A 25,069-nucleotide genomic window follows, 5' to 3' on the forward strand; every position below is an offset into this window, starting at 1 on the left:
CTGAATACAGAAATCTCTGGCACATGCTAACATTTTTGTTGACAAATCTACAATAAGGAAAACATTAAACAAGAATGGAAGCTCAACAGAGGATGGATGATGCAACAGGACAACGACCCAAAACCTACATAGAAGTAAATCAACAACCGAACGACTTCAACAGAAGAAAATTAACACAGCGCCTTCTGGAGAGTCCTGACCTCCTGAACCCAATTGAGATGCTGCAGCATCATGAGCTCAAGAGAGAGATTCACACAAGATATCCCATAATATTATAGCTGAACTGAAACAGTTTACTGAAGAGGAATGATCCAGAATTCCTCCTGACTGTTGTTCAGGTCTGATCTGCAGCTACAGGAAACGTTTGGTTGAGGTTTTTGCTGCTAAAAGAGGATCAACCAGTTATTAAATACAAAGCTTCACATAATCCCCCCCCCCCCAACTGTGAATATTAACATGCTGTGTTCAATAAAACATGCAAACATATAAATTGTTTGTGTGGTATTAATTTAAGCAGACTGTGTTTGTCTATTGTTGTGATGTAGATGAAGTTTAAAACACATTTAATGACCAATTTATGCAAAAATCCAAGTATAGTCCCAAAGGGTTCACATACTTTTTCTTGCAAATGTAGCTATGAAGGGAAAAGGGCGTGTTACACCCTGCTTTGAAATTCTTTTAAGGGGTAACTTTTGCTCTTTGACTGTTGGATGTGTGCTCATAACCTGAAATAATCCTAAAATAGACTTGATTTTGTGGATCTTTTCACATCCTGTTTGAACAGCTGAAGCACTGGAGCACCATCGCTATCTTCCAACACACATTTCTACATGTTCCCGAGTGTTAATGGAGTTGTTAGTGCTGTTTGAAAGTTTAGTAGTTTGTAAGAATTATTGCTAATCGCTAATAAAAATGCATTTTGTCCCAAATTCTACAAACTAATGACAACATTTCTCCCAAATTCCAAATAAAACTATTGACATTTAGAGCATTTATTCGCAGAAAATGATAAATGTTGCTTTTAGACCTAAAATAATGCAAAGACAAACAAGTGTATATTAATTTAGAAACTTGGGAATGCTTTAGACATTAAAAAATTGTATGTTTCGCACTATATGGTGCACTTAAAATCCTTTAATTTTCCAAAAAATCGTCTGTGCTCCTTATTATGTATGAATTCTACCAGTCAGGTATTAAGGAGCAGTAAAGCCACTCTGCTGAAGTACAGAGCTATACAGGAGTTTTAGTAAAGTTTCTCCAGCACTAAGGCTGGAGCAGCATTAGCATTAGCTGCTACCGCAGCGCTAGCTCTTTTGCCGTTCAGAGGTGAGTATATATCGGAATGTAGCCTAAGCGCTGCTAACCGTGCTGTTTAAAATATTTAAAATCTAAGCTTACTGTAAATAAACTGAAGGGCTTTACTCACCCAAATAAACAGTTTATAGGAGAGAAATCTGTGTAGATTAACACAATGGCAACACCCTTGTTCCTTACTAGTGTCGCTTAAAATGCGGCTTATAATCCGGTGCGCCTTATAGTCGGTTAAAAATGGAAAAATAGTAAAAAGTAAAAATAAAAAGTTATTAAGGTTGGAAAAATGATTAAAGACTTAATATTAAATATGATTACTTTTTTTTTAATGACCCTTAAAAAAAACAGACATACATGATAATCAAAAACTACACAACCACATTTACTCTGAACTTTAAATTGAATTTAAATTCACGGATAAAAGTGAACTTAGTCGTGATGCAGAGAGGGTAAAGCTCTTCAGCAGGAGAAGCACTTTGGGGAAAATATGACTGGAATGTTCTGCTCATAAATCAAATTGCAATAAATGACTTTTTCCATTTTTCTTCATGATTTTTTCATTTTTTTAGTTTAAGGTGTAACTCTTACATAAGTATGGCAATGCTTTTTGCAATTTTTGCAATAATATTTTGGTAAAAATAACAAAACACAATTTTTATCTGAGAATTTACACCATTTAAGATGTCTAGTAGACTCATGCCTTTTTTTTTCAAATCAGAGTCTAGAATCAATCATTAATATTATATCACAGCCTGCACACGCTGATCATAGCTCTCAGTTCTCAGTCCCGGGTCTCTTCATGTTCACCCTCACAGATCTCCTGCATGAGCTCTGAGAGAGCAGAACTGGACAGGCAGGGCATGCTGGCCAGCAGAGACACCTCGGGTCCTTCCAGAGCGCAGTACGGCGCAGGGCAAGAATCCTCTGTACTTAATCGAGAACATCTGCTCACGGCCGTCTGACATTCCTCCAGCAGACGCTGTAGCTGCTCTTCAGGTAGAACCTGCAGGTGGAAACATGAGAAATCGCTGAGAGTTCGTTTCACAGCCAGAACAAACCGGCAGCCCACGGCTTTATACCGGCGCAGTTCTGGCAGCTGAGATCCACCTGAATCCAAACCCACAGAAAGAACAATGTTGTCCTGCTGCTGCTTCTTCATCACTAACTGACACTGTGTCATTTTTATTGCAATCTTACAAGCATGAAACATCAGGCACAAGAGGTTGCTTGAACTATAACGAAGAATAATAATTAAAAAAATTAATTATACAATGCTTCTCTCGGCGTGACTTTAGTTTCTGCTCAATCTTGTTTTTCCGCCTGTTCTTGGGCTCCCTATCTCCTTATAAGGCTGTTTTTTTCTGGTTGTGTCCCAATAATTCACTAGCCGGGGCAGCGGTAGTTTATTGGAGCGTGACCCTGATGACGCGGTTCGATCCTGCGTGAGGAGCACTGTGTTTACTAATTAATTAATTTATTTTTTCCTTTCTTCTTGGGTTTACCTGCTTTGAGATCAACTGTTCTGCAATTGGGTTCAACAACCCTCTGGGCAGGAGAGCTACTAGTCTGTAGCAGCACTCCATCCCATTACACTTTTTACATTTTCCAAAACAGATCATTTTTTTTTATTATGGCTTGGAAAATATCTGGCCCCCGGCCAAAATTAATTGCAGACCCCTGTTATAAAAGAATGGAGAATGACTTTACTAACAGCATTAGTTAAAGGTGCACATCTCAGGCGACTCTGTTTGTGGTGTGCTTGCAGAAATGGCTTCTTTCGCATCACTCTCCCATACAGCTTCTCCTTGTGTAAAGTGCGCTGTATTGTTGAGCGATGCACAGTGACACCATCTGCAGCAAGATGATGCTGCAGCTCTTTGGAGGTGGTCTATGGATTGTCCTTGACTGTTCTCACCATTCTTCTTCTCTGCCTTTCTGATATTTTTCTTGGCCTGCCACTTCTGGGCTTAACAAGAACTGTCCCTGTGCTCTTCCATTTCCTTACTATGTTCCTCGCAGTGGAAACTGACAGGTTAAATCTCTGAGACAACTTTTTGTATCCTTCCCCTGAGCAACTATGTTGAACAATCTTTGTTTTTAGATCATTTGAGAGTTGTTTTGATGAGCCCATGATGCCACTCTTCAGAGGAGATTCAAATAGGAGAACAACTTGCAATTGGCCACCTTAAATACCTTTTCTCATGATTGGATACACCTGGCTATGAAGTTCAAAGCTCAATGAGGTTACCAAACCAATTTTGTGCTTCAGTAAGTCAGTGAAAAGTAGTTAGGAGTATTCAAATCAATAAAATGATAAGGGTGCCCATACTTTTGCACTGTTCAAACATTTTCTGTTAGTACAATAAACCTAATTTCAATCCTGAAATATTACTGTGTCCATCAGTTATTAGATATATCAAACTGAAATGGCTGTTGCAAACACCCAAATATTTAGAACTAAAAATGATTAACATTAATAGGGGTGCCCAAACTTTTTCATATGACTGTATCTAGAGGTTTAAATCGGATCTCCGGTTGATTCTGTGTTTTACAGAGACCTTAAATATACACTAGGGAAGCACGGTTTGACAAGGTAGCACAACTGATGCTGAGAGTCTGCAAACCCTTAATCGAAGTTTAATGGTTAACTTTACCTAGTATTAAGTGCTGTATCTTTATAACTAAGGCTGTATCTCTAAAAACATTTTGTCCCTTGTACAAAAGTTGTAGAGCTGTAAAATTGACGGTACTTTTCTTGATCGACTTGTTTTTTTCTGAATATTTTCTATCTTACTATCTTCTGCAGACAATGGAGGTCGATTGAGAATTGAGAGTGCAGCATCAAATACAACTCAGAGAGACCTACTCTATTTCAAAATACAAAATAACAAGAAAAGGAAGATTTTAGCAGAAGGACACCTTTAAGATGTACAGTAATCTTTTTTTTAATGCTTCTGTGATGGAGAACAAAAGTCTTCTCTTTCTTCTTGTTAAACTAAAAACCGCAAATAGTCCTCGGACAAATCTTTTGTTGTAATTGGGACATACGTTGGAGTGTGATATGGCCTGTTTACCCGCTGACTATAACAGCAGATTTTGCTGTGGTATTTCCTACTGATGAATCAAGCTGTCATCAAAGTCCCCCGAGCTACTTGCGCTGGACCTGTCCCAGAGAAGGTCCGGTTTTCGCCTAAGTAAACACGGCCAGTGAAGTAGGACAGGTCCAGTTGGAGAGCAGACTGTTTTTCTATCTGGGAGTAAGAGGAATCATTGCTTGTTTTTCTAAGTGGATCTGCGATGAGTCTCCACCTAATGCTCGGGGACTGTGGGAGTGCAGAGCCAGTTCATCAAACGCTGCCGGTGAGAATATCCTGAGAACCGGCGGCCGAAAAAACTACTGTACGGCCATGTTTCCACTGCTGGAACCCAACGATGTATGACACATTTGTTCCTACTGATAAAACTCTGAAAAGCTCTGTGTTCCTGTTAGATACTGCACGTGTTTGGCTTGAGCGCGGTTAAAGTAAGCTAGGTTTTATCCTCCCCACTTTTATTTTATTCTATGAAATCGACAGAAAAGTCCGGCCAAGTAGACGCATTCCTCTCTGGGTAGGTGTAAACCCAAATCTTCCATCACATCATTTGACCCTTTGACACAAATCCATTCCAGACAGTCGTGGATCACTCGTCTATTAACAGAACCTGTTTTTTTTTTCGTTGTTCACGAGTCAAGAGTGCAGACGAGTGCAGCGTAGTTCATCAGTCTTCTCCTTTTGCTGCAAAGATGGAAGAAGGGTCACCAGCATTCCTCAGTCTCATGTAACACCCCCTCAGGCTCTACCCAGCACCTACGCTGACCCCCAGAACCTCCCTCATCCATGACAATGCCTGTGACCTACACCAGTTTTTATTTTTTTCCACAGGTTGGATGGCTCGCTGTCTGTGGTGCGCTCCATCAACCCTAATGAGCCGCCTCAGGCCGTGATGAGGAGGGTGGTGCACCTCCACTTACCTCTCCTGTAATCAGAAGTGCCCCGGTTCCTCCTCTGATCTAATGTTAATGGGAAAAAGAGCTATTCTCTCTCAGACACATTCCAGCTCCGTCCCCTTTACTTAACTCCTGAGCTCCTCAACACGTCTCTAAACTGTCAGCCTTCATACACTTGACTTATGTCCTCAGACTTGACCTTCAACCTCCATGACTGAAAAATTGTAGCTGTAAGTCTGCAGAAGACAAGATAACGATGATGGTCTGATGAAGGCATCGTTTTATCATTGTCAGAACAAAAGGGTTTGGCTAGGCCTGTCATGATAACTGTTTTTTTTTTTTATAGAAATAATGGCTATGCTAAACGATGTACTTCATTTCATTTTGTAAGACCATTGTATGCCACCAATATATGTATCGATGGTATAATATTATAATAATGCAATTACACGTTTTAAAGAGCAATGGACTTTAAACAATTAACTGGAAGATGCACGGTTTTGGATTATATTTATAAATGTTTATTAGCTAAACTGAGCAGCTGGGTTCAGGATTTGTGTTGTGCAGTTCTACATGCACCCTTCCTTCAATTTTATATAGAGTTTGTATTAGAATATTAGAGTCTTTGTTTTTGTGCATTACAGACAGAAAACATTTTTATATATAATTCCATCAGTGGAACATAATTCAGGTCTAAAACACACTTATAAAAGTAAGTACAGATTTGTACTTAAAAGAGTACAAAGCTTGTCGCTGGGGCTGTACCTTATTTTGAGGTACAAAAAAGTACCTTTCAGTGAAAGTCCTTTTTTGTACCCATGGTTTTTGTGCCAATAAAGATTATAAAAATTATAAACATTATCATCAACTAAATATGGCTCAAAAACGTGATGATGCAAAATTGTCTGGCTTTCAATAAAAAAATTGCAATTAAAATATATATTGTTTATTAGTACAGTGGTACAGAATACTGATTGTACCTTTTGGCTGCAGGTTAAATGGTACAAATTTGTACTTATTGCTGTTAGAAACTACTTTGCACTTCAGAGGGAACAAATCTGACCCTGTAAAGACCAATATTATACCTTTGAGGGTACAATTATTAAGAATGTACCTTAGAGTACAAAAAAGTACTCATATCGTGCCTCTGTTTTTTAGAGTGAAGGGTGAAACGCGAAATCTGGAGTGAAATTGACTTGAAACATGATAGCGAGTATAAACTCCATTTGCCCCCAGCTTTTTGAAATAGTAATTTCTTTGCTTGGGCAACATTATGGGAACATTGGCTAAAAGAGGTATATTTCAGAATGCTGGGGGCGAATCGCTGAAGAGGAAACGCAAAAAGAAACACATCTTAACTGATAGACAAACAATTAATTTATTGCAACATTTTTGACACAATCTGGTCATTGTTCTTTACATGGAATCTAAATTTTAGGATGAGCAGATCAATAGAAATGCTCCTAAATTTCATGAATATATATAATCCCCAAAAGTTTGACACAGTTTGTTAAACACACATACATTTCTTTTACTTTACTTGATTTTTATTTGATTGTATGTATGAAACACGGATATTTAATGTCCTTTCTGGTCAATTTAATTTCAAATAAAAAAAATATATAGTATTTGAGTGGCAGGCATGCTAACCCAACAGACAAAACTAAACAAAAAGCAACTCAAAACCTAAATTGTGGTTTCTGAGGCTGGTAACTCTGATAAATTCATCCTGTACAACAGAGGTAACTGTTGCTATTCCTTTCCTGGGGCATTCCTGATGAGAGCCAGTTTCATCAAAACATTTTTGATGATTTTATGACTGCACTTGAGGATACTTTCAAAGTTCTTGGAATTTTCTGATTGACTGGTGTTTATTTTTTTAAGTATTTTTTTTTCTTTATTTAGTTGAGTAGTTGTTGCTTCTCATAACCTGGATTAGAACATTAGTCAAAATTTCACTATTCACTGTATACCTGTAACTCCACCTCTTCACTACTATACTTTAACTGATGTGTATGAAGGTAAACATTGTTTGTCATAAAAATATATATTTTTGCATATTGTGATATATTACTTTTACCATATCGCCCAGTCCTGCATGCACCCTTCCTTTCCCTCACACTAAAATAAATGACTTTCCGCTGCAGCACGAATCCTCATATGACAGCAGATCCCAGAGAAAATACTGTGTTGAAATTAAAACAAACTTCATCCCTCTGCTCCTGAGAAAGCCTGCCCTCTAAATTACAGCTTGTAACACAGCTCCACTCTTGCATATTAACACAGGTGGGTATTAAAATCCATCCCAGCCTCCTGAAGGCACAAAGTAGGTCAGCGGTTAGGATGGGACGCCAGCGCTGGAGCCTGGCCTGAGGAAAACATGCCTCTGGACGGGAGAGTTATGTGTTTGAACACGCTGGAACTCCTGCAGTCGTCCCTGCGAGCTCTACAGGAATCACAGAGATGTGTTAAATACTGGGGAACGGCGTGAAGTCTACATCGCACCTTAAAAAGTTAAAAGTCAAAGGTCCAGGCGCTGCTGGAGCTCCTGCTTCACACTTAGTGTGGGGGAGGAGGCCAAGAACACCAGAGAGCAGAGACAGGAAACTCCAGACTCCCAACACTGAACCAGACAGTTCCCCCTCTCTGTACATATTCACACTTCAATAACACATCCGAACAAAATATATTTAGACTTATATTTTGCCTTTTTGAGGATTTGAAACCATAAGCTGCTGTTTTACAAAACAAATGACGTTTAAACTGCATTATGTGCATCTTTAGAAGTTTTTTTGTAGAATGTACGAAATTATAACCCCCATTATAACCCCAAATAAAAGGAAAAAGGTTGGCACATTGTGTTAAATGCAGATAAAAAAAATCTTATTTTTTTATGTCTTATATTTTTTTTAGTATTTGAAACCATAAACTGCTGTTTTGCAAAATATATGACATTTGAACTTCATTATGTGCATCTTTTATCTTTTTTTAAAACCTTCAATTCTGTTTAAACCTCCAGAAACATCATGAGCATCACTGTCCATCACTAATAGAAAAAAAAAACTGGCATTTAATTTTTCAAACTTTAAATTTTGGACATAATTTAAATCTGGAGGTTGTTCTTTTTATTGTGTCCAAATTTTATGATGAACAGATACAAGGTTTTTGCCTGGCACTATTTGATTACAGCAGCAAAACATTTTAGAGCATTTTAAAATGAACAGCTCAAACGAAAAGTTCCAAATATATAACCCCAAATAATAATAATTTTAAAAGTTGGAACTTTATGACATTTAAACTGCGTTATGTGCATCTTTAAAATGTTTTTAAAATTACGTTTTTTATGAAACCTACTATTAAAAATAGCATCGCTGTCCATCACCAATACACAAAAACCTTGCATCTAATTTGTCCCATGTCATGTTGAGCACAGAATTGCAGACACGTGCAGATACTGATAAAAATATATGTTTATTATAAAAATAAACAGATGTAATACGTGGTTGATACAGAAAACAGTTAATCACCAGAAACCAGAGCAATGTAGACAAAACCATACCATAAACGAGAGACAGTCCAGAGTTCATACACGAGAGATCCAATGTCAGAGGTAATCCAAGAGGCAGTAGTGAAAACACAGTCCAGGTAATACACAAGCAATCCAATATCAGAGGCAAAGGCAATAATCGGCGTCGAGAAAACAAAGGCAAGGTCAAACACGAGATAAACTGAGACAAGAGATATAGAACGCTTTGTAAAGAGGAGAACCTACAATACGCGGCGTGGGTGTTTGTGTGGAGTGCTCTTATATAGTGCCAGTAATCAGTATTCAGGACTTCCTGGAGGAAGCAGGTGAGGTGTCACGTGATCAGGTGAGTGCGTGATGTCAGCGGGTGGTGCATTCTGGGTAATGTAGTTGTTGACCTGAGAACCTCCGTTAGAGCTGGGTGTGGAAGGGACAGAGGAGCTAACAGCACCATACGTGACATCCCACTTTAACTTTCGGACATAATTTTAATCTAGCAACTGTTCTTTAAATTATGTCCAATTTTTGTTATGAACAAACCAATACAAATGCTGCTAATTTACTTGGAATAAAATTATTCCAATAGAATATTCAATTTACAGCAACTTTTAATTTTAAAGATAAAAATTGATTTAGCCTGATTTCAGAAGCTGCACTTTTCGGAACATTTCACAATAAACAGATCAAATAAAATGTCCCAAAATTATAACCCCAAATAAAAGAAAAAAGGTATGGACAGTATGTTAAATGCAGGTAAAAGAAAATCCTATATTTTCCTATATTGTTAAAACCATAAGCTGCTGCTTTACAAAACTAGTGGCAATTTAACTGCATTACATGCAGCTTTAGAATATGTGCATGTTTTTTGTAGACATTTTTTTTTTTTTTAAATAATGTATTTTTAAAACCTGTAATTCAGTTTAAACATCCAGAAACGCAGCATCACTGCACATCACTGATAAAAATAAAAACAAATACCTGGAATTTAATTTTTTCCACTTGAAATTTTGGCTGTAATTACTTAAAACGTATTTAATTGCAAATAAATCACCTTTTACAACCTATACATGTTTGTTGTCCACTTTTAAAGTTAAAAAAGTTAAAGTTCAGAAGCAGGAGGGCAGTAATGATATGTTGTGTGTTGTAGAGAATAAAGGAAAAGCTGAGCAATGTTGAAAGTGTTGGTGATGAATGTAGTCTATGGCAGCTTCACCCAAACCCTAAAATAAAAACAGAGAACAGAGACAGCAGCAGCAGACGGGTCCTGAGTACTGATTTATCTACAGCACTGCAGCAGCATCACAATGAGTCGGCCACCACTCCAGACACTTCCCCACGCCAGCCCTGAGGCCGTGCCACATGTTTCAGACCAGACGCTTCAACAGGATCAGTCTGAGAGTCCTAGAGACTAGAGCTGAATTCTAATCTACAGAGAACTGAGAAAAAAACACTGCACTGACTTTAGACTTGATAATAAAACACAGTGGATCAACACCAGCAGATGACAGACATGTCTCTCCAAACCATCACTGATTGGTGGAAACTTCACACTAGACCTCGAGCAGTTTAGACTGTTTGTCTCTCCTCATCCTTTCCACCAATCAGTGATGGTTTGGAGAGACATGTCTGTCATCTGCTGGTGTTGATCCACTGTGTTTTATTATCAAGTCTAAAGTCAGTTCATGCAGTTCAGTCTTTGTGATGCATCAAGAGCCACGGTACCCAGGGTAATGTCAGCATACCACCAAGAAGGACCGACCACATCCAACAGGATTAACTGTGGACGCTGTAAGAGGAAGCTGTCTGAAAGGGATGTTCGGGTGCTAACCTGGATTGTATTCAAAAAACTAAAAGCAGGTGTTTCAGTTTCATTGTCCAACCGCTGTTGTTGCACTTTGGCAAATAGTGACCCTGCAAGGTGCCCATTCTATACAAAATCTTAGTCTGTGAGTAAACAGTCTGTAACTCATTTTTAGATGTGAGAGGCTGTTAAAAGTCTTTTTAAAAAAGTCATGTAGAGTATAGACAGCATAATTGTTCCTTCTCTTCCAGTTATTATTCTCTTATCTTGCTGTAGCTTTGTCTTGTTTGAAATATTCTGTCACAAGTTTGACCTCTACCTGCCAAAATATTTTATTTTATTTGTCTCAAACCTAGAAATCTAGGCACCAGTCTATTTAATATCTTTCACATTTTTCTAGTTATCTCACATTAACCGAACGGAAAATATGTCTTATTGGATTGCAACACTCAAATCAAATATTTAAAAAATTGGTACGCTGGTATCAGTAGTCTATGCAAATTAACACAGAACACATGTCGATTGCTGCTTTGTAACTCAGATTTAATCACTTCAGAATCACTTCAAAACCTTTCTCATTTTTTCTGTGAATAAAAATGAATGGAATCAACTTTTCTGCCTTACTTAGCCATGTCCCTTCTTTTATTTCCTTTAGTAAAAGAAAAGTGCATTTAATTCTATTTTTTGTTAAATTATACTTAACATGGAAAAGTACATACTTTAGCATTACAATTAATACACACCTAAATACTAATACATACTATTTTAGAACAGCTCACGGCTCACAGCTCAACTTAAGCATAATTCAATTGTAAATAAGCTATAGTTAAACAGGGTTCTTGCGTCATTTGAAAACACCCCAAAACTTACTGCTAATATTAGTGTGTAAACATGTTAGCTAGCTCTCTGCTAACCTCAGTTCTCTCCCTGGTAACGTAGCTAAGTTGCACCTAATGTTATCATGATTGCATGTTAGCTAGCTCACCGCTAATGTTAGTATGTTAGCTAGCTCACCGCTAATGTTAGCTAGCTTGCTGCTAATGTTAGCTAGCTCTCCACCAACCTTAGTTTTCTCCCCGGTAACGTAGCTAACTTGTTGCTAACATTAGTATGTTAGCTAGCTCGCTGCTAACCTTAGTTCTCTCCCCGCTAACGTAGCTAACTCGCTGTTAATGTTAATATTTTTAGTATGTTAGCTAGCTCTCTGCTATCCTTAGTTCTCTTTAGTCAAGTATACTTAACATGGAAAAGTACATACTTTTAGCATTAAAATTAATATGCACCTAAAAAACTACTAAATATACTATTTTGGAACAGCATACTGCAACTTAAGTGTATATCGATTGTAATTAAGCTATAGTTAAACAGGGTTCTTGCATCATTTTAAAAGTCAAATGTAATGCTTTTTAAGACCCAAAAATGTAGTCATAATTGTTTTGGTAGAAATAAATGTATTGTATTAAAAATCAAAACTTAACGTTTCCCATTTGTTATACTTTTTTTTTTTTCCCAAAAAATCTGCACCTATCTTAGTTCTCTTCCTGGTTACGTAGCTAACTCGCCGCTAATGTTATTATGTTAGCATGTTAGCTAGCTCTCTGCTAACCTTAGTTCTTTCCTCAGTAACGTAGCTAACTCACCGCTAATGTTATCATGTTAGCTAGCTCACCGCTAATGTTAGTACATTAGCTAAATATAAGGACTTTTTCAGGACCCACGGGAACCCTGTAAAATCACAAAATAAAAGCACTGAGTTGTGATTTTTTGTGCTTTTTTCGTATAACTTCTGCAAACTTAAAATGTGTTTTTTTAAATATAATTTTTAATACATTTATAGTATTTTGTAAATACTTTGCGTGTTGATGCACATATTGTGTTTCTGGGAAAAAACTACACTAAAGTGCACTTTAATTAGTATTTAATGCCACTATATTTTTTTTTTTCTTAAAAATACATTTTATGGAAATACAGAGAAATTATATTAAATGTGTATTTTCATAAAGAATATTAAATAGAAAGTGCACTTTTAGTTTTCTTTACCTAATTTAAACATACTTTTCACAAGGTCTTTCATCACATTACATTCCATACATGCTGGATTTGGCGGTTCTAAAAGAAAAGGTGCATTCCAATCCCCCCAGTAGTTCTCTGTGAAGTGGTCCACACAGGACACGTAGTCTTTTATGTGAGATTCCAACCTTTAGAGAGTGAAAGTGCTCAGTTTAAAGCTCCGCTCCAACTGTGCAGAGAGTGGTGAGAACCTGTTTATTAATACACAGGAAGTTGATAATAAAGTTGGGGGATTAAAGCATCTGGGGCATTAGTTGAGAGCATTACAAGCAATAGAACACAATATAAACGCAACATAAATAAATCTGTTGTGTCTGTCTATAAATCACTTTATGCTAGATGTGCCCTGACTGGGAGGAACCTGAAGGGAAAGGAGAGACTTCAGAGATATCTGTCTGGAGTTCTTGTGGTAGGAAGCTCGTCCTCCTTCCTCCTGTGGTTGGAGCCAGGAATGAGAGATAACATTTAAAAAGGAGGAAACTGGGTGGTGGTGGAGCTCTTTGATATTCTCCTGAAGACCAAGACCAAAATCAAGACCGGGACACATCAGATCCAGGTTAAGGCCAAGACTTTAAGTAGTCATAGTCGAGACCAACAAATGTCACTAAGCAGCTTTAAATAAACCTAAATATTTTTTTTTTCAGCTGGATTGAAAAAAAACAACAACTTGCTGTTCTTCTTAATCTTCTTCTTCTTATCATTTTATTCACAAATATTAAATGCTTTTTCTCTTACAGCTTTTGACATGGAAACACAGAACAACAGGATCATAGGAACTATAAAAAAATTACATTTCTTGTGCTGTTTTTTGGATGTGATACATCGTACGCTTTTTGTACAACAGACGTTTTCATATTTGGTTATTTCCCCATATATTGGACAATTTGGGCGATGCGAGTGCACACGTTTGCACGAGGGAGAGCAATAAAGTCATCAGCACGGCCACTAGTGCTGCATGTTTGTGCGAAAGGGTGATGAGGTCAATTTTTTATAGCGTTATTAGCTTGCCCCTCCAGGCGTTCATGCACTTTTCACCCTATTTTTGTTTTATTATTATTTTGATCCCACTTTTTCCCTAATGTACAAGGCCAATTACCCAATTGCCCAACTCTGACTCCCCATATCATTGGTGATATCCCAACACAAAGTGCACTAATGTACCTGGACTACCCACCTCTGTGTGTGAGTCACTATAGGTTTAAATAGGATCTCCGGTGGATTTTGCATTTTACAGAAACTCTAAGACTAGGTCAGTGCCTGAACTTATTATTAGCAGGGCTTTATTACACATGTTGTAAAGTAACATATGACATTGCAAAGACTTAAATGTTATTAGTGTAAAAATGTATTTATTTTAAAATAATTTCTAACTGTTTTCCGTCTCGTTCGTGCCTTCTAGTGTCGCAGTATTGGTAGCCAATCAAAGACGATGTGTTTGCATGTATGAATATCCATGAGCATCGTTTCTCCCCGCCCCCACTCACTCCTCCACCGGACTAAAGCAGCGTTATACTGGATCACCGGAGCACTTTTGTTTCACAAGAAACAGCTCACATGGCATTCAGTCATACTAGAGACACAACTATACATTTTAAAATGAGTGCAAAGATGTGCACTATGCACAATATGCAAGATAATAAAATATGATCACCATGGTAATCTAGGTTTCTTCATATATTTCTTCCTCTCTAGTGTCTGCAGCTGCTGAATTGTATACATTCTGTGCATTTGCTAAAGGCTTCCTCTCCACATTTCCTGAATGAAAATGGAATAAAAGCAAAGACTGTCTAGACTGAGCTTTATCCTGGAGAATCCCATCTCCTGAGAGCTGAGGGCACTTTACTGAGGCATTTATCAAAGCCATCTGCCATGATTTCCTCTGTGTCTCTGGAAAGAGCCGGAGATACCCAAAGAGTTCGCCCTGTATGATGTGGAAAAGTGTTACGAAAGAGAAGAGAGAGCAGGCGGTTCAAAGCAGCATGCCACCTGCCCATATATTTTCTGTGAGAGAGGAAGACGTGGCAGAATGCAGGAGGGTATAACTTCACAAAGCTACTGTACAATGTCTTAAATACATCAATTTCTTATACAAAACAATACATCCAGTGCTGATTATTTTCCTGATTTTTCTTTATAAATCATTGGTCATTCAAATCAGCAATTTCATTAAATATTTGAGAAGTGAAAAGAAGTTTATAGGATTTACAGAAAGTATGCAATAATTATTTAAACTAAAATAAACAGGTGCATAAATTTATACATTTTGGCCCCAACAGAAAAACATCATCAATATTTAGTAGATCGTCCTTTTGCATAAATACAGAAACAGCCTCTAAATTCTTCCTAAAGCTTCCAATGAGAGTCTGGTTGAATGAGAGTCTTCTGGTTGAAGGTATTTTGGACCATTCTTCTTTACAAAACATCTCCAGTTCATTCAGGTTTGATGGTAATGAAGTACTGACTTTGGACTTGATATAACACAGTGGACCAACACCAGCAGATGACAGACATGTTTCTCCAAACCATCTCTGATTGGTGGAAACTTCACACTAGACCTCGAGCAGTTTGGACTGTGTGTCTCTCCACTCTTCCTCCAGACTCTGATCCCTTGATTTACTTTAAATGAAATAATGTAAAATTTACTGATGATCAGTGATGGTTTGGAGAGACATGTCTGTCATCTGCTGGTGTTGATCCACTGTGTTTTATTATATACATCTATATAATATATGAGTTTCACATTTTAAACTAAATTACTGAAATAAAATAACCTTTCAATGATATATATATATATATATATATATATATATATATATATATATATATATATATATATATATATATATATATTTTAGATGCAGTAGTATACAGTTAAAAAAAACTACCAGGCCTCACTTAAACTCATTTAAGCATGCCAGTATATACTACAAAAAAAACAAGCTTTTGACATTCTATGAAGACAAAATATTTTTTTAAAATCCAAATAACTGATCTAACGCCACAGACTCACTCTTTTACGTGCAGACTGGCTGTTTATATCTCTAACTGGAACTCATATATTGTATCCTGTTCCTGTTTTAAAAGTTTAATTCTCTGCTCTTTGCTGTAACGTCAAAAGCGCCACAGTTACAGCAGTTTGAGTAAGAACAGAGCTCTCACTGACCTCCAGTGCCCTTTGATTAGCTGTTTCTGAAGACGTGAGTTCTGTAGAAGCCTGTGTTAACTCAGTGTCAGATTAGGAATAAATCATAATCTCACAGAACCATCCACAACAGTCAGAACAGCATGACAAAGAGAATCAACAACGCCTTAAATAGTGAAACTCACAAAGAATTCAATGGAAGACTGAAGTGATTCTCATCATTAATCATCGGCTTACATCAACAGCTTGTGAAAACTTTTAATACTTTGACAAAAGGGATTAGAGAACTATGGATGTTTAGATTAAACAGTCCAGCAGTCTGCATTTGACTCTGACCTTAAAAAGTACTATACGAAACTTTTTTCTCCAGTTTTTTCTCCATTTTTAAATCTGCTGATGCTGTAGCATTGCTGAGTAGCATCACAGCGCTAACGCTCAAAAGAAAGCGCAGCGACTCGGTTCTGAGACATCAGCTCACAGATGCAGCCTTGTGCTGATCCACATCACCCTAAAGGAGTGATGAGGGGAAAGAGAGAGCGCCATCTACTGTACCCACCCAGAGAGAGAGAGAGAGCAAGGCCAATTGTGCTCTCTCGGGGCTCCGGCAGCTGATGGCAAGCTGCATGGTCGGGATTCGAACCAGCAATCTCCCATACATAGCAGCAGCGCTTTAGAACACTGGACCACTTAGCAGATACAAAACACATATAACTTTATTTTATACCAGTTTGTGCAGTATTGGTATTGGCCGTGCACAAATAGCTGTGATTAGTTGTGATTAGTAATGCATCAAAATTTGAACATTCCAGCAACTCTTCTGAAAATGCAGAAATATTTTATTATTATTATTATTATTTATTATTTTTTCTGTAAAAAAAATATTTGATTTTTCTTAAAAAGAAACTAAGGATTTGTCACACCTGCCTTGTGTGGTCCAACTTTCGGAGGTGTACAAAGGGCCAAAACTAACTGGAACTTTAAGAACAATTTTAACTTTACATAAATCTAAAATTAACTTTTTTTTTTTTTTTTAAACAGACCAAACAATATGAAACTGAAGAATGATTTAACTTTATCTTATTTTTTTCTTAAGTAAAAAATAAGTTATGCAAACACATCTAACACACGTAAAGACACTATTGAAAAAACTAAATTAGAATATGTTGACTTTGTTAAGAAAGATTCTTTTAGCTAAAACATATAAAATTTGATTGAAAATTTATATATTTAGGGTAAAAATCTTTACCTTTAAAATTGAATTGTAATGTAACATTGAAACATTTAAACAGTAAAAAATGAAATAAAATGTAAACATGAACCATATGAGTCAGTGTGCCACAAACTATGTAATTAATTGTGCAACTTTACATATTTATTCTAATTTTAATACCAGCAGAGATTCTGTAGCACTAGTTTAAATAGATGTGTCAGGCAGGATGCATGCACTGTGCACCACAACCGTCCGAAAGCCGGCCGTTCCCACAGCCAGTCCAGCTGCAGAGCTACATTGCGGTGAGAGTGAGTGGCCGGGTTGCCTGGTGTGGTCGAGTACGAGGATGTGAGCAGCTGAAACACACTGGACGTTGACTCCCTCTGCGTGTTCTGGGGATTATGGGATAAAGAGACTGGGCTTGGCTGTGCAGTTATGGTCTGGTTGGGTTTAACAACAGGTCACAGCGTGGCTAGCCAAACCAGCAACACTGCGTTTAGGGGCTGGTTTTAGGTGGGGATAGGTGCATATAAACCCTAAATTGTTTCATTGTGTTTTAACAGCTTAACATTCAGCAGAGACAATCATGGCCTGTGCAAACTGGAGGGTTCAACTATTCGCTCTCTGAATGATGTAATGATTGAATGGTCCTTCAGTCCTTATTAATGAACCTGAAGACACATTATTACCATAAAGTGCTTAGACAAGACAAGTAAGGCAAGGTAGGTGAATGAGGGAAAACATGGCTTCTGTGAAACTCAAATCAGAGCTCTGCAAATTAAACTGTGGACCATAGAGAACTGCAGATCAAACTACTGAAGGTCAAACTATGGACCATAGAGAACTGCAGATCAAACTACTGAAGGTCAAACTATGGACCATGGAGATCTGTGAATCAAACTACTGAAGGTCAAACTATGGACCATAGAGATCTGCGAATCAAACTATGGACCATAGAGAACTGCAGATCAAACTACTGAAGGTCAAACTATGGACCATAGAGATCTGCGAATCAAACTATGGACCATAGAGATCTGCAGGTCAAACTATGGACCATAGAGAACTGCAGATCAAACTACTGAAGGTCAAACTATGGACCATGGAGATCTGCGAATCAAACTATGGACCATAGAGATCTGCAGGTCAAACTATGGACCATAGAGAACTGCTGATCAAACTAATTAAGGTCAAACTATGGACCACAGAGATCTGCGAATCAAACTATGGACCATAGAGAACTGCAGATCAAACTACTGAAGGTCAAAGTGTGGACCATAGAGATCTGCAAATCAAACTAATGAAGATCAAACTATGCACCATAGAGATCTGCAAATCAAACTAATGAAGGTCAAACTATGGACCATAGAGAACTGCAGATCAAACTACTGAAGGTCAAACTATGGACCATAGAGATCTGTGAATTAAACTACTGAAGGTCAAACTATGGACCATAAAGAACTGCTGATCAAACTACTGAAGGTCAAACTATGGACCATAGAGATCTGCGAATCAAACTATGGACCATAGAGATCTGTGAATCAAACTACTGAAGGTCAAACTATGGACCATAAAGAACTGCTGATCAAACTAATGAAAGTCAAACTATGTACCATAGAAAACTGCAGATCAAACTACTGAAGGTCAAACTATGGACCATAGAGAACTGCAGGTCAAACTACTGAAGGTCAAACTATGGACCATAGAGATCTGCGAATCAAACTATGGACCATAGAGATCTGTGAATCAAACTACTGAAGGTAAAACTATGGACCATAAAGAACTGCTGATCAAACTAATGAAGGTCAAACTATGTACCATAGAAAACTGCAGATCAAACTACTGAAGGTCAAACTATGGACCATAGAGAACTGCTGATCAAACTATGGACCATAGAGAACTGCAGGTCAAACTACTGAAGGTCAAACTATGGACCATAGAGATCTGCGAATCAAACTACTGAAGGTCAAACTATGGACCATAGAGAACTGCAGGTCAAACTACTGAAGGTCAAACTATGGACCATAGAGAACTGCAGGTCAAACTACTGAAGGTCAAACTATGGACCATAGAGAACTGCAGGTCAAACTACTGAAGGTCAAACTATGGACCATAGAGAACTGCAGGTCAAACTACTGAAGGTCAAACTATGGACCATAGAGATCTGTGAATCAAACTATAGACCATAGAGATCTGCAGGTCAAACTATGGATCATAAAGAACTACAGATCAATCTAATTGATAAAAGTAAAGAGTAAAAGTAAAAGTAGTAAAGAGTCGCCTGCTCTCGCACTACTGTCTCTCGCTAACTCCCTCTGTCTCTCTCTCTTTCTCTCTCTCTCTCCCACTCACGCTGTCTCTCACTCACTCTCTCTCTCTCCTGACATATTACAATACACTAAAAAAGCTCTAGTCTGCCTGATCTAAACCACACTACACTATTATTACTGCCGCCTCTCAAAAACACAGGGAACTAGCAGCATTAAAAAAAAAGAATCATGATTATATTTCATTTTTAATTGATTGACACCACTAATAAAATTTATTTTAGTTTTCTCAATGTAAGGCTGAAATATTTGTTTTTATTGATTACAATTTATTTGATGCTTTGATTTAATGCAGGCAGCTTCATACCAGTTTTGAGAGCATGTCGGTTTCTGCAACATTTTTACCGAAGGTTTGGCAGGCAGAAATTCTTCCCATGCTTTTGCAAACTGCAGGCTGAATCATCTCGAGCCCAAATAAAACAGCGGTCAGCCTGTAAACCTGAAATAACGGTAGTGATGTAAGCAAAAACATTTACTGTTGTTTTCTCAGGCCTGATCTTGGACTGATCTGCAGGCACTTTTCATCCGGTCAGAGGAACACGATTCAAGATTATACAGCTAGATATGGTTTTTATGGATAGTTTACGTTTGTAATTCTGTGGAAAGGTTAACTATCTGTGACCACAAGTCATAGCGAGGCCTCGGCTTCACTGAGCTGTTCATAAAATAGGCATAGAAGAGTACAATAAGGATAGACTCATACATACTGTATTTATTTTCAAGGGTTTCTTAAATACCAGTGACTGTGCCTCCTGGAGTACAACAGCAGTGTTCACCATGGGTGGCCCAATAGTTCAGAAATCAATATTTGGTGGAATAACCCTGGTTGGTTTTTAATCACAGTTTTTTAATGCATCTTGGCATCATGTTCTCCTCCACCAGTCTTACACACTGCTTTTGGATAACTTTATGCTGCTTTACTCCTGGTGCAAAAATTCAAGCAGTTCAGTTTGGTGGTTTGATGGTTTGTGATCATCCATCTTTCTCTTAATTATATTCCAGAGATTTTCAATTTGGTAAAATCAAAGAAACTCATCATTTTAATGTCGTCCCACGTAGCTTGTTTTAACACGGTAAAAATGCAGACTACAGGCTGATAATACACACCTCTGAGCGGTGAAAGAGCTAGCACTTAGCGTGGTAAGTGGGTAATGCTAATGCAGCTCCAGCAGTGCTAGCTGGGGTCAGCAGAAGGCTACAGGACAATAATAATCACATCTGAGATGTAAAAGATATCTCCTAGCGCAGTTTAATGGCTAATACTACTACTGCTGCCGTCCTTGTATAATGCTGCACAAGATAATGCAGACCAAGATCATTTATTGTGGTGACGGACAGTTCTGTTGGAAACAGGAGAGTTGAGGTGCACATTAAGTTCTGCCGTGATTTGATCAGCCGTGGTTTTATGGAGTTTTTTGGATACAATCCGGGTTAGCACCCGAAAATCCCTTTCAGACAGCTTCCTCTTACAGCGTCCACAGTTAATCCTGTTGGATGTGGTTGGTCCTTCTTGGTGGTATGATGACATTACCCTGGATACCGTGGCTCTTGATGCATCACAAAGACTTGCTGTCTTGGTCACAGATGCTCCAGCAAGACGTGCACCAACAATTTGTCCTCTTTTGAACTCTGGTATGTCCCCCATAATGTTATAGTGTGCATTGCACTATTTAGAGCAGAACTGTGCTCTTACCCTGCTAATTGAACCTTCACACTCTGCTCTTACTGGTGCAATGTGCAATTAATGAAGATTGGCCACCAGGCTGCTCCAATTTAGCCATGAAACCTAAAATCCCACACTAAAATGATGACAGGTGTTGTAGCATTTCCATCAAACATCAACTTGCTGAGTACAGTACTGCACTTTTTATTGTCAAAGTCTGCTGCCATATGGAAACAATTATATTTAAATGTTTTAAACTTTACACCATTAAATTTAGTGTCAGAGAAAAGAGCCAGATCTAAAAGATCTAAGGTTTGTTCTATAGGAACAGACGATCAGAGCGTCGTGTCCTCCTGACTTCACTTGTTGAAATATTATCTGTTGAAACACTTAAATGGATCATTTCTTGCTAAACAAACCCATTTGCCATGCTTCAAAATCCATATACTAACCAAACGGAGAGGAATTCCCCAACGGCCGAACCAGGTGGTGTTTTTAACAGTGAGATAAGGGTGTTTCTTTTGGCATTATCTTTCTCACCACCAGGGCAGACGCACAAATCAAACGAGCGCTGCTGTTATCAGCCAAGCCTGGCCGACTCGCCGCGTTACCAAGCAGCAAACACACAATCAGCAGTCCGGCTGGGGCTTTCGGGACCTGGTCTTGAGAAATCTGGAGTATTGGCGAGACTGCGTAAGTGAGAAAGCAGTGATGTTAAGAAAACAAATCCATGTGCTTGATGTGAGGCTACTTCCTTTTGTTGCATTTCTGTAGCAAAAGCTAGTTTATAAAACAGTTTATTAGGCAGCAAAGAGACTAAAGATATGTGCAGATTTAGATGCTAAAAATCTGATTATAAGCAGATTGAAAAAGTATTTTCCCCTTACAGATTTCTTTTGTTTCTGCTTTTTTGTCATAATGATATTTTTCCGATAATTAAACAAACTTTAATTTCAGACAAAGATAAAAAGTAAAAAAAAAAATAAAATAAAACGTAAATATAGAAAATAAAAAGCACTATTTAAATAACAATTTTATTTATTAGAGGAAAACCTAACAAATCCTAACTATCCAAACCAATCCAACCCCAGGGTTCATACACGTTTAAACCAATACATTACCATGATTTTTTTTTTTTTTTTTTTTTACGACTTTTGCATGACCATACATTTTTTAAAACCTCAGGGCAGACATGGACAGTAAAATCAAAAATCTAAAACTTAAACTATAATCAAAATGTATTATAGTAGGTCTAAAATCATAACAGATAAATGTTGACACACAATTATTCTTTAATAATAAAATGTGTGTCATATGCTGAGAGCTCCACTGTGTAGAGCTAAATCCCTGAATTAAAGTAATTAAAGTTTTTGCAGCTCAAACTAGATTTTCTGCATTAATAAACTAAAACACAAATATTTGGGCGGGGCTTGTAAGAAGGCATTCCCCTTGAATCTATCTTTATTGGTCACCTGATTTTGGACTGACGGGTACCCTGAACTCTTGTTGGGGACCTACCAATGAAGATTCAAGGGGAACGCCTTCTTCTAAGCCCCGCCCACCCGTGAAAACTGTGCCAAAAAGTTAATTAATGAAATATATGCTTATAGTTTACAATAACTATGATATATATTTCCTGATTAAATTTTATAGAATGATATTACATGCACTTATAGTCACCCCTTCTCTGAACGATTAGAAGGGCCTTACTGCACACAACTGCCTCATAGTCTTTGCTTTTAAAGGTCTCTGGGCTGACACAGTGATTCATTACCTCTCAAAAACCCATGTTGCCATGTCCTGCATGCAGGAATGTCCTGGCTGGTGTCTTTCTCTTGACCATTTCCAGCTTCAGTTCGGAGGAAAGCAGTAGAATAAATGTAGCTACCAATAACCGTATATCCCCCAGCCTGACGTATTCATGGCCTACTTCTGCAGCGATGCAGTGTCCTCGCTCCTGCGGTCTGGCCGGAATACGTTGTTATGTTCTTATGTCACTTTGATGTAAATTGCAGCCTGACACACTGGCACAGTTTAAAAAGCATAAAATAGCTTTTCTTCATAGGCTTTGTTTCCACTGCAGAGCTGGAAGATTTCATCAAGTTTTAAGCAACTAAATCCAATTTATTCGCTCAGACTGCAGACTGTAGTCATTCTGCTTGTTTGCTTATCTGTATTGCTCACCCTGGTAACAATGCAAGCTTTTATTTGGTATCCAAATAAAAATATCATCATTTAGACCATTTATTTCGTTTAAATAAGGAAAAAGATGTAGCGCTTTTTCAGACCTCAACAAGTTCATATTCATATCAAAGTTTTAAGAGATCAGAAATAATCAATATTTGGTGGAACAACCCTGGTTTTTAATCACAGTTTTGTATGCATCTTGGCATCATGTTCTCCTCCACCAGTCTTACACACTGCTTTTGATAACTTTATGCCTTCAGTTCAGTTTGGTGGTTTGATGGCTTGTGATCATCCATCTTCCTCTTGATTATATTCCAGAGGTGGTGAAATCAAGGCAACTTATCATTTTTAAAGCTGCATATTTGAGTTCATTTGAGTTCATAGCTCTTATTAAACCAAATAACTACAGGGGTTGGACAATGAAACTGAAACACCTGTCATCACTTTAGTGTGGGATTTTAGGTTTCATGGCTAAATTGGAGCAGCCTGGTGTTCAATCTTCATTAATTGCACATTATTGCACCAGTAAGAGCTGTAAGAGTGTGAAGTTTCAATTAGCAGGGTAAGAGCACAGTTCTGTTCAAAATATTGCAATGCACACTATAACATTATGGGTGACATACCAGAGTTCAAAAGAGGACAAATTGTTGGTGCACGTCTTGCTGGAGCATCTGTGACCAAGACAGCAAGTCTTTGTGATGCATCAAGAGCCACGGTATCCAGGGTAATGTCAGCATACCACCAAGAAGGACCAACCACATCCAACAGGATTAACTGTGGACGCTGTAAGAGGAAGCTGTCTGAAAGGGATGTTCGGGTGCTAACCCGGATTGTATCTAAAAAACTCCATAAAACCACGGCTGATCAAATCACGCAGAATTCAATGTGCTCAGTTGTTGGGCTACTTACAGTACAGCTAATACACAGTGAGAATAATTTAGTTTTTTATTTTCTTTCCTCTATAGTTTTATTATCTTGTCCAGAGCTGATGGAAACTCACTGTGTGTTTTGCGGATGAAAAGTTAGTCACTGATCCTTACAAAAAACAAAACAAGAAAGAAAAAAATGAGGTGTTTGGTGACACAGCCCAGTCCTATAAAAAGGCACATGTGTATTTTGTCTTGCACTTACACTCAGTGAGTGTATACCTTCAATTCACATTATGTGTTTACAGTGGAAGTGTTTGGTCTGGCTGAGTGTGTGTTAGGCTGGGTGTGTGTGTGCAGCGGAGGCTCTTTGAACTCACGCTGCTCTGCTGGCCGAGTCCCAGGAGCTGCAGCTGCTGCTGGATCTCTCGCAGACGTTCCTCCTGCCCTCTGCTCTCCCTCATATCCCTCAGGACCCTCTCCCCCGGCGGCCGCCGCTCTTCACCACGCTCTCCATCCGAACCCTGCAGCCCACACTAACACACACAACACAGCACAGAACCAGAACTTCAGTTTCTGAATCAGTTTCTCTGATTTTGCTACAGGGGGTGGAGAATGAAACTGAAACACCTGGTTTTAGAGCACAATAATTGATTGTGGTGACGGACAGTTCTGGTGGAAACAGGAGAGTTGAGGTGAACATTGAATTCTGCCGTGATTTGATCAGCCGTGGTTTTATGTTTTTTATTGGATACAATCCGGGTTAGCACCCGAACATCCCTTTCAGACAGCTTCCTCTTACAGCGTCCACAGTTAATCCTGTTGGATGTGGTTGGTCCTTCTTGGTGGTATGCTGACATTACCCTGGATACCGTGGCTCTTGATGCATCACAAAGACTTGCTGTCTTGGTCACAGATGCTCCAGCAAGAAGTGCACCATCAATTTGTCCTCTTTTGAACTCTGGTATGTCTCCCATAATG

At 38.2% G+C, this 25,069-nt stretch overlaps 1 protein-coding gene across 3 annotated transcripts in view; it reads right to left on the reverse strand.

Annotated features, from left to right (window-relative positions):
* Positions 1 to 482: 482 nt before the first annotated feature.
* Positions 483 to 25,069, reverse strand: part of fsip1 (fibrous sheath interacting protein 1) — a 67,200-nt gene continuing 42,613 nt past the window's right edge. The window contains exons 11-12 of one of the 3 annotated variants that reach the window (XM_022672590.2): positions 24,469 to 24,624; positions 483 to 2,314 (exon numbers count right to left, since the gene is read on the reverse strand). In XM_022672590.2, the coding sequence (XP_022528311.2) occupies positions 2,093 to 2,314; positions 24,469 to 24,624 (378 nt within the window). In that variant the 3' untranslated portion in view covers positions 483 to 2,092. Of the gene's footprint in view, positions 2,315 to 19,244; positions 19,812 to 24,468; positions 24,625 to 25,069 lie in introns of those variants that run through there. The other 2 variants (XM_022672591.2, XM_022672592.2) reach the window with 2 other exon arrangements.

The sequence above is a fragment of the Astyanax mexicanus genome, chromosome 14 (assembly GCF_023375975.1).
Source record: "Astyanax mexicanus isolate ESR-SI-001 chromosome 14, AstMex3_surface, whole genome shotgun sequence".
Taxonomy (NCBI): domain Eukaryota; kingdom Metazoa; phylum Chordata; class Actinopteri; order Characiformes; family Acestrorhamphidae; genus Astyanax; species Astyanax mexicanus.